At 36.8% G+C, this 10956-nt stretch overlaps 2 protein-coding genes across 5 annotated transcripts; both read right to left on the bottom strand.

Moving 5' to 3' along the window:
• Nucleotides 1–910: 910 nt before the first annotated feature.
• LOC104892439 (hypothetical protein) lies at nt 911–9495 on the bottom strand. Of its 4 annotated transcripts, XM_048645087.2 has the most exons (5): nt 7938–9495; nt 7771–7845; nt 3531–3662; nt 1785–1910; nt 911–1247 (listed from the first exon to the last, which is right to left on the bottom strand). In XM_048645087.2, exon 1 carries the CDS (start codon nt 9170–9172, stop codon nt 8048–8050), a length of 1125 nt encoding a protein of 374 aa, XP_048501044.1. In that variant the 5' UTR covers nt 9173–9495; the 3' UTR covers nt 911–1247; nt 1785–1910; nt 3531–3662; nt 7771–7845; nt 7938–8047. The 4 variants fall into 4 exon arrangements, with proteins under 4 accessions (XP_048501044.1, XP_010676677.2, XP_010676678.2 ...); XM_010678375.4 differs by lacking the exon at nt 1785–1910; XM_010678376.4 differs by lacking the exon at nt 1785–1910 and having other exon boundaries at nt 3608–3662.
• LOC125497948 (uncharacterized) lies at nt 4128–5282 on the bottom strand. The gene has a single exon (XM_048645670.1). The coding sequence runs from the start codon at nt 5280–5282 to the stop codon at nt 4128–4130; it is 1155 nt and encodes a 384-aa protein (XP_048501627.1).
• Nucleotides 9496–10956: the final 1461 nt, after the last annotated feature.

Genomic DNA, 10956 nt, shown 5'->3' with positions numbered 1-10956 from the left:
GTTATTTTTGCAACTAAACAACGTTGGAAACTTTATTGGCCATTGGATATCTCACGGTCTCACCTATGTATTTATGGATTTCATTTCCATACCCATTCCTTGATTAATTTATTCTAGTTACGAGATCCCTTACTAAAAAATACTAGATGACAAAAGTTTATTTAGAGTCTCCAGAAAATGGAACACAAAATGTTCATTTAATTAAGGACATATATTAAACCAACTTATTAATTTTTAGAATCACAAAAAACAACATGCTTCTCTTGTATTTATTCCCTTCATATATACTCCCTCCGATCTTTATCAGTTTACCCGTTTCTTTTGCACAGAGTTTTAACTGTATAGAGTTTGAGCAAAAATAATGTTGTAGGACATAAAAAGAAAGAGAAATTATTATTTTATGTTAAACTTGAACGTATGTGTAATAGAAAACTAGTAGTCCCATTCCGTAAATAAAAACTAAAGAAATGGATAAACTAATAAAATACATCCCAAAAAGGAATACGGGTAAACTAATGAGACCGGAGTAATAATAAGAGCTCCTATTAGATAGATTTCAACATATGTTTTCATAACCCAAGGACTGCCTATTAATATAGATGAAGCAGCAGTTTTTTTTCAATTGCTTTTTTTTTTTTGTATATAAAACAGATTCATCTTCGTAGAATTAATCTGGTAACATTCAGGGACTTTGATCAAAACAACCAAACGAAAAGGGGGATTGCTGATCATTTTTTTTTTGTAACAATAGCGTAAGGATTACAATTTACAACAACTTGATTTTGTCAATTTTTGACTTTTTTTTGCTGGGTTATATTAATGGTAACTATGCTCTGGATCTTTAAAAATCTTATTGCAATCAACTAAGCAACAAGTTTTGTTGTTAAAGTCCTTTCAAATCATTGACAAATAATCCAAAAACAAATGACTATGTAATTATCACATCCTTAAAACAATCACACCAATATCCAAAATTTCATCATAGTACATCACACTTAACAGAGTGTGAAAAGCCAGCCAAATGGCATCCATAAATAAACTGACTAGATCAACAATAACCACATAAAGACGATGTCGGAGTCGCAATTGCTGGGATGTCAACTAGCTTAGTTAGTTAATCTATGTGAGGATGGTATTCGTCATGAATTCATGCCATAGCATTGTACCTCGTAACAGAAACAAAAGGCCAGTGGTAACAACTCATTTTGTTTGAAAGGGCCATCCAAATTGTTTCCCATGCTTGCAACCTACATCTCAGCAAAACAAAGTATTAGCATTGAAGTTTTTATCGCTAATGAAGAAATAAGAGGTAAAGGTTTGTTCGATTCAAGGAAAAGTAAATCCAATCAAGTATGTTTCATCACTCTTCCTATCCTAGCTACTAAAATTCCCATTACCAAGACAGGAGGAAATGAATAACATGGGAATGGGATCTATATCAGACCACCATATGCAACTTATGTGAAAAGAACGATCAAGGGAAGGCCCCTACAGTTAAAGAACGATTTCATATACCCATTTCCACAGACCATGATGCATCACCTAGCAACACATACAATTAAATGGGTTATTGCATCAGATGGTCGAACACAATTACACCGGTGTGACTTCTTCAACATGTTAGATATTGCAGCGTGCATGAAGGTGATGAAGCTTGAAAAGATGCCATTTCCAGCACGACTTTATCAGCTAGCAAACCTCAGACGATATCAGCATTCCCCTAATGGCGTAACCAAACTCCATCCACAAGAAATTTCCTTCCAGTATACCTAAATGTTTTGTACCTCTAATGCATACTATGGCAAATTTAATCATGGTTGATCATGGCTTCCACTTGATCCTGATGTTGTCTCAAAGTTGCTAAAAATGGAGACAAAGTCGAGGAGGCATGTGCGCCGTTACAAATTTTGCTAAGAAAAATGTTGAATGCAATAATTATTAAACTCATAAAAAAATGTAACATGGCAGATGCTCATATTCCAAGAGACAAAACATGCTAGCTGCTTATTCACAAGGTAAAATCAAGAATTGGCCATAAGTGGAAGAAGGGGAGGGGGACGGAGAGCAAACTTTTCATATACTACATGCAGAGGAAAAACATTACTCAATACTAAGCAGGAAAAATAATTTAAACTACAATGGTTTGACTGACTCGTAGCTGATTCTATTAGGCAGTAGGCCCTCTGATGGCACAATACAATTAGACAAAAGACCGCAGCAAACAATGATCAATATGATTCAGGAGAATCAGGAAGCAGCCAGAAACAGGCAGTGGAGGACTATGAAATACAATTCATGTCGTCGTGGATCGTGGGCCTTGTGGCCCTCCTAAATATTAGATGGATGCTGAAACTGTTTATAAACATAAAGCACAGCTTTGGATTCACTAACTTATTAGCAAGCAGCTCAGTGGTCTTCTATATATATTCAAGCAACTTAGTAGACATAATAAGCAAGCTATATGACAAAAATGCACATAGATATGAAGTCATGATTGATTGATTGGCATGCAAACATTGAATATGGAATTATATTGTTAGACCAGAGAAAAGATGAATTGGTGCCAAGTCCCTAGCCCCTCCTCCCTCTCAGCCAAAAGATAAGGCTGAGAGGAGGCCCACAACTTTTTGTATTGCATTGCATCCCTCTGATCCTATGCGGCTATGCCTCTACTTATTAGTATATGTCAACTTTTCTTGTCCGTGAAGTTTCTTTAAAACAATTCTTGCAACCTATTTGTAACCTACACAACACCATAATCTTTGGCCATTCTCCTTCATTACCATTTATCTTGTACTATCTTATGTACATTGTTTGTCTATTGTTGCCTTTGCATACAGCCAACTATGACTATCACTGTTATCTCTTCTAATATGATTGCTAACCCCTCTCCCCACCTCTTCCCAGATTGTTTACAAAAGTGTGGTATCTAAGAATCTTCCGTAACTGGAGTATCGCTATACATTATGGCCTCCCTGTCATGTAGTTGTGGTAGCAAGAGCAAGACCCTCAATATGCTTGTAGTTTTTTTTTTTTTTTTTGAATTTTTCAGGATAAGAAGATTCGCCATTGCTACTGAGGAAGTAATTCTACTAAGAAAGTTAGCTTTGAGTTTGACATCCTCTGAACGAGTCACCATCTAAAAACTAGTTAGACATCTATCTGTGCTAGTTGTCCTACATCCTTTAGTTTCTAATCTCTTACAGTTACTATGGAATAACATCATCAATAAGCTGATCTATTAGTCTAGCACTAAATTTGTCGAACCTTCAGCACCAATGTTCATGACAGTGTTCTCATCATCTCTGCTAGCTCCCAATGGTCATAGAGACTTCAGTTTTCAGTTCCTTAGATTTCAGACCTCAAGACAGATACTTAGAATTCAGACTTTACGACAATGTTCAATGGTTCTCAAGTATAATTCTCTCTTAAGACAGGACAACAGAATAGCTACTATTTCAAGTATCAACTCCAAAGTGAACTCCAAATATTATGTTAAACACTACTCTCAGAAATGATAGAGAACCTACCTGACCACAGGTGGGGATAGAACTGGGCAAGTTCAGAGACTTATTTGCTTAAACCAGAACAGAATTCCAAATTGTACCTTGCTGTCGGCAGTGTCCAGAGAGAGAGGTGAAGGCACACCAACTCACCCTTTTCTGTTAAATTAAGGGTAGGAAGTTAGAGTCAAATCCAACAAAGAAAGTGAAACATCATATGTAAACATTTCCAATTCTAAGATTTGTCTGATATCACTTGTGCAAACTATGGATCGGAGTATAAAGACCAACAAAATAAGTCTTTCTACAGGGCCTCAGAAGGGGAAAAGTAGGTTAATCTTGTAAATATCATATCGTCATGAACACTACATGTTGGTTCAGCCATTGAGTGGGTTTAACCCAGTGATGCTGGCAAAGACACAAAATTTAGCAAGTACCAACACTAAGCATTGCAGAAGGTGGCAGCCATGTAAATCACCTATTCAAGTCGAATCCTAGCCATGAAATTAGGTTCATACTGAGTTTGTATATGATATCCCAAAACAATCTTTGACTTGGTCATTTTTTTTTATTTATTTTTTTTTTTTTTTTTGACAAAGGGTAAAAAAAACACAAGAAGAAGGATTAGCTTTTCCTTGCTTGAGTAGCAAGTTTATGCGCTAACTTGACCTCTTCCCTACCTACCTTGATACAAGAAATGAAAATGTAACTATTTGCTATTCTTTTGATGTCCTTGATGATGTTATCGATGTTCTTATTGGTGGTAATGTTGCTCTTCAAGGCCGTAATAACTTCCGTATTATCCGTCTTGATTATAAGACCTGGGCTTCTCCACTCCATATCCGCTATTGCTTTTAGAATAGCGTAGGCTTCTGCTTGTTCTGCTGAGTTTGCAAAGATCTTCGAAGCAGCTTCCTCCTTCGGGTCATTATTCACATTTTTCCATGCTATTGTTGCTTGCCATTGGTTTGTTTTCACGTTTTTCTTCCAAGTCCCGTCAACTACCAGCGTTTGCACATTGGTTGAGGCTTTATTTCCTATTGTCCATTCTTGGAATTGATGTTTGTTGTGATCCGCGTGTTCCTCTTGTGAGGAATTGGCTAGTTGTCGATCCTGTCTCTTTTTCCTGGTATTCAACCTGACGGAGTGATCTTTACCTATCATCATAATTCGTTCAGGATTTGGAATAACCCCTCTGAAAATGACTTCATTTCGATGCACCCAAATGGCCCATAAAGTTGATATGAAATCAACCTCCATGTCTAGGCACTCCTCCTTCCTTTTCTTGAAGAGATTGAGAAAATTCTTTATCCACTCCTGAATCTTCAGGTGCTTTCCATTTTCTGCCACAATTCCAAGGGATCCGCTCCAGATCCTTTGGGCGATTTGGCGGTCTCTAAGCATATGAGCTAGAGTTTCATCTTGCGACTTGCACAGATAGCAAGTTGGGTTGATTCCAGCTATCTTCCTTTTTATGAGATTATCCGCTGTCGGCAAGGCGTTGTTGAAAATTTTCCATAAGAAGTGTTTCCACTTCGGGAAAATGTCTGCTTTCCAGAAATGATTCCAGAAAGTTGATTTATTAAGCTGCTGTTGGTTTTCTCCACTTAGAAACCAATAACCGGACTTGACTGTGTAATTCCCCGATTTTGTGTGGCTCCAACCAATCTCGTCATCTATGTCCGCTCTTGGAATGTGGATGGCGAATATTTCTTTTGCATCTTCCTTAGAATACTGATTCCAAATGATGGACGGTTTCCACATTTTGTTTTGATCCATTAACTCTGAAACCCAAGTAAGGCCGGTTTCTGAGTCTTGATTTCGCGCATCTCTTGGAATGAGATTTTTTGACGGGTGCCATTTATCTGTCTCTAATCTAATCGACTTCCCATTTCCTAATTTTTTGTAGAGTCCTTCCTTGAAGCTCCTACAAGCCCCTAGAAGACTTCTAAAAGCGTAGGAGCTATTCTTCGGTCCCTCATTATCAATGACTAACTGAATGGGATCCTTCTTATGTTTTGCTACATAGAGCTGATGAATGAGCGAATCCTTATTCTTATGAATTCTCTAGGCCTGATTGAACAAGAGTGCTTTGTTTGCGTGAGAAATGTTTCTGAAACTGAGCCCCCCTTCTGACTTATGTTTCTCTATCAAGGATCTCTTCCTCCAGTAAATTGGTGTTTTATCCATTGAAGATCCCCACCAAAATTTTAGAAGCATCGAAGTGATTTTCCGGGTGATTTTTTGAGGCATCAAGTAGGTGGAAGTAATATTGGAAGCTAAAGAGATTAAAATGGTGTTGACCAGAATTAGTCTTCCTGACGGGGACAGGTTAGAGAACTTCCAAGACGAAATTTTTTCCCCCATTTTTGTAATGACACTGTTGAAAACTGACGTAGTTCTCCCGTCAACTTCCATGGGACACCCTAGATATGTACCAATTTTCTCCTTTTCCGTTACTCCCAGTGGCTTCCTCATAATCCTTCGAAATTTCAGGGGAGTATTGGGACTGAATATTACGTGAGATTTGTCAAAATTTATCATCTCCCCTGATTTCTCACAAAAGGTTGTGAGAATATTTTTGATGGCCCAACAGTTATTCGGGACCGCCTTGAAGAAAAACAAAGCGTCGTCCGCAAAGAAGAGGTGTGAAACTTGAGGAGCATTCTTTGCGATCTTGAGTCCCTCTAGTTCTTTGGAAGCTTGAAGATTCGACAGATTCCTCGATAAGACTTCCATACATAAAATGAAAATGTAGGAGGATAAGTGATCGCCTTGTCTGAGACCCGCTGAGGGAAGGAAGGTCTCAGTGGGTTCTCCATTCACCAAGATAGAGTAGGACACAGTTGTAATGCATTGCATAAGCCATGTGACCCAGGAATCGGGAAACTTCATCTTTCTCAGCAAGGCCTCCACAAAGTCCCATCTAATTCTATCATATGCTTTGCTTAAATCAACCTTAAGAATACCTGCAAAACTATTCCCACTCTTTCTTTTACGGACCCAGTTGATAATTTCATGAGATAAAGCAATTATCCGTCATTTGCCTTCCTTGTACAAAAGCATTTTGATATTTATCTACCAAATCCCCCATAATCGGTTTCAATCTGTGGGCAAGAAGTTTTGCAATGATCTTGTATGAAGAGTTGCACAAGCTTATAGGTCTGAAATCCCTTGTTTCTTGGGGTCTATCTTTTTTGGGAATAAGAGTGATGAAGGTCTTATTTTGTTCTTTTAGAATGAAGCCTGAGTGTAAAAATGAGTTAACACTTCTGATCACATCGGGGCCTAACAAATCCCAGTTATGTTGAAAGAAAATCGGGGGTGTACCATCAGGGGCCTGGGGATTTGAGAGGTTTAGAGCTGAAGCAAGCATTTCTAATATCCTGACTTGGTCATTTGTATGTATGTTGATTGTTCTGCTTTTAGCCAGACGGCATTCTACGAACACCTTCTCTCCTTCACTTATAGAGCAAAAAGGTTCTCGTAATCTATATATGTATATATATGTGGTTATAGAGCTCTATCATCAGCTTCAATAAAACACCACGTATTTGTATTAGCACCTTCTTTCTTATGATAAACATTTCTACCCAACATTTTATTAAATAATATAACAAGTAATGAAGTAATCATGCTCGGGCAATCCCTGGGTTGTTGAACGATCAAACTTATAACATTATGATCTTATTGGTAAAGTGGCCATCTAAATTTATGAAAATTGATGATTAGATCTTTTATTTCAAATTTTCCTGCGTATATTTTCATTTTAATATTTTGTTTCAAGAGAGGACCTATAATATCAATTCAATGTGGTTAAGCCATTCATGTGCATACTTGAGGTCGCAGATTAAGAGGGTTTAAATGATGGAGGCACTACGTGGAGGATAGAATAACTTGACAACGCCTTCAAATATATATGTAAAGATTCCATAATATGTTGCTTGATTACCAGGCACCAGCACAATAACCATGTGAGTGCAATGTGTTTTGCTTATGAGATCATAACAATATTTACAAAGGAGGTTACTTAAGCTGTTATATATAATACGCCAACCAACTTACAAGACGCCAAGATTAAATCAATTGAAGGCATTAGTTTTCTGTTGTTTCGCAGAAATTTTGTCTTCCCTATACATATAATACCTTCAATTTACCACATGCAACACATAATTCAGCTAGATAAACAAACAATTTTGCAGTAAAAGACGAGTAAACTGACATCAGTTGATGTTAAAAATCAAGTATAAATCAAACACGAGCTTACATGATGATGTTCTGATTTTTTCCCCTGAAGTTTGCCAAGCCCAGAAAAGACCAACTAAACAAGTATCAAGACTCACTGTTTCATCAACACAGACAGCAAGTGAGGTAAAAAAAAATCCAAAAACTGTCATGCAGTATTAAACAGGGTGCAATTAGCAAACAACTCACATGATTAAGTGAAAAGAACCATTTGCTTCTTTCCATGGCAGCCATGATATTCCACCAATCATATTAATATACATAGGTAGTCTGTTCATAAGAGTCAAATGTGTTTGCCATCAAGTCAGTGAATTAGAAGATGCACCATCAACATTTGTGTCCAATTCCCACCACGGTTTATCATCTTTGCGGAGCAAAGGGTCATCATCTTCTTCAATTGAATCTTCAGCTTCCTCATCCGCACTCTGAACATCCTCAAAATCACATTCATTACTTCCTTTATAGGCATCTCTTTTCAATTTCGGACTATATGACCATTCCAGTCTCTTCAAAATGTCCCGATCTTTCCACTGACCTACAACTGAAACTGCCTGCTTTTTAGCTTTACCAATCAAAATCTCCCTCCAAGAAAAACAGGCATCTGCATTTCTCTTAAGCACCCCGTCATCATTATCACCAACAACAACAGTCTTGAGACATCTCTCCCTAGCTTCCTTCAAAACACCCAAAAAATCAGAATCATCCGAGACAAGGACCAAGCACTGTATTCGCCTATGATCCATCATATCCACCATATGGCTCCTTAGAGCGACATCCGCCGCTTGTGGCTCATCAGACACCGTCTTCACCCAGAAACCAGCACGTCTCAAATCTTCCCCTAAACCATACCCCACCTTAGGAGTCAAAATATCGCGAGCAGCATTCTTATATTTCTCCATCTTCATTGCATATTTCCCCACCAAATCAACCCTCTTCTTTCCTTTAGCAGATTCTATTTGTTTCAACCGTTTCTGATGCTCCCTTTGGTGAATCATGAAATGGGAAATAAGCTTCTCATTGATGTTAAATTTCCTCCCACAAACCCGACATACATACGGTTCAACGGACTCGATAATGCCCTTGTTTTCTAAATGATTTAACACCTTTCTTTGGTTCCTAAAAACCTTAACTGCAGGGGGCACATAACTAAATGTATGTTGGTTGGCATAAGCTATCATATATCTAACAATCCCAAAAGAAGAAACTGCCCTTTTCAACTTAATAGCAGCCTCAAAAGGAGAAACCGAATTCGGGGTTTTGTTATCCAAATCCCAGAAAATCCCTATCTTGCTTTGGGGAAGTTTCACCAATGTTGAATTAGATGAATAAAAAGATGGGTGTTGTTCAAAATGACAATATCTAGCAAATTCAAGATATGGCACATGAAATTGATGCAAACTTCTACGACATTTGTGAATAACCATTGGTAACAAGTTTAAAGGAGAAAGCTAAGGTTGAATAATGAAGACTCTACTGAAATACCTTAACTACTAACTAGGGTGCAAGAAGGAAAGCTAATTATAATATACCTGAAAATGGCAGCCAGCGATTTCATACAACAAGTAGATTTTGTGGCTATTGCTATTAGTGGCCGACCATGGCTGTTTGCAGACAAAACTCTTGACAACAAACATAGCAAGTCGGGAAGAGAGTCGAGGTGGTTGTGGTTGGGTGGAGTTCGTGAATTAAGGGGGTGTTGTTTTTAATTACCGTTTAAACATGTAACCGATCCACTTGGACTGTTTTTGTAAAGCATACCTCAAAGTTGGGACTACCGTAAGATAATTCAAAGTTAGGATCTTTTATGGAAGGAGGCCATAGTTGGATCTACTCTTATTAATTTTTCGTTTCTTTTTAGTATTTACTCCTTCCGTTTTATAAAGATCTTTACTCCTTTCGTTTAAGTGTGTTTTCAAAAGATCTTCCATCTTTTACTTTGTTCCTTATTTAGAATTTTATCCCCTAACCTCTCATGTTCCTATCATATGGTCCACCATTACATTATTAATTCAATTTTAATCTCTTTCTCTCTCTTACTTTAACCTCTTCTTATTTGTTTATTTATCTTAACCCCTTTCTCTCTCCTACTTTACCCACCCCACACCCCACACAAATTAATTCTCATTGGTATCTTTAGTAACAGTAACAAGGAAGATCTTTAGGAAACGGAGGTAATACGTTCTAAACCTATTAACAAATTTATGATTAACAAATTTAACTATTATTTGGGATTAATGAGTAACAAAAATATAGTGGAATGAGATGTGATTGACTTATCCCGATGTATTCTTTTGAAATACTTTTTTCATATTTTTTAAGATTTTTTTGTCACAAATTATCTTTAACTTTCAAGTATTTTTTGTGAGAAACTATTTTATAAAAAAATTATTGTCTAAAACTACCTTATTTTTATAACTTTTGTTTACCCTTGTGGAAATTGCTTGAGATTCGAGGAGACTCGGAGTGTGATTTTTTCAATTTTAGTTTAAGTAGAAGAGGAACTTAATGGTGGATTGGTGGTATAAAGTGTCACAGAGATATGAGAGAGAGAGTCTGCACACAGGGAAATAGGAAATTATGGTGGGGAAAATTAAAAAACGGTTTGAAGAGATCACGTGATATAACGGGACATTAAAAAACCGGAAAAAACAAAAGTCAACGTCGAAAACCGGCATAAGGTAGCTGTCAACAACAAAATTGTAAAATTAAGGTAGTTTGGGACAACAATTTTTTTTATAAGGGTAGTTTCTAGCAAAAACTTGGAAGTTAAAGGTAGTTTCGGACAAAAAATCCTTTTTATAAATGTTACACTTTCTATTTTAGGATATTTCACATTAGATGTTACAATTTTTTTTAGGTAATAAATTCTCTTTATCTCTCTCCTCTCCAAACATTATCTAGGAATTCGTGATTTTAAAAGTGTAACATCTAAATTGAAACGGAGAAAATATCAACTTTTAATAATTTTTACAAATGCAAATTTAGAAATACGTGAATTGATTGGGAATTGTATGCTATATCCAAAAGTGAAAGCTAAAGGCAACACATAAAATTTTATAGAACTTAACCACAATTAATATAATTACTTTTTAGGATAAAAAAGTTAGAAAGAAAAATCTTGGACGACTTGGGCTTGCCTGACATTTGTTACACAATTTTTTTATAAGGTAAGAAAAAATAAATTTTAGGAGACCCTCCTTGCGAGGGG

This window comes from Beta vulgaris, chromosome 5, assembly GCF_026745355.1.
Source record: "Beta vulgaris subsp. vulgaris cultivar EL10 chromosome 5, EL10.2, whole genome shotgun sequence".
In the NCBI taxonomy this organism is placed as follows: Eukaryota; Viridiplantae; Streptophyta; class Magnoliopsida; order Caryophyllales; family Amaranthaceae; genus Beta; species Beta vulgaris.
This window is presented reverse-complemented; position numbering and strand designations above follow the sequence as displayed.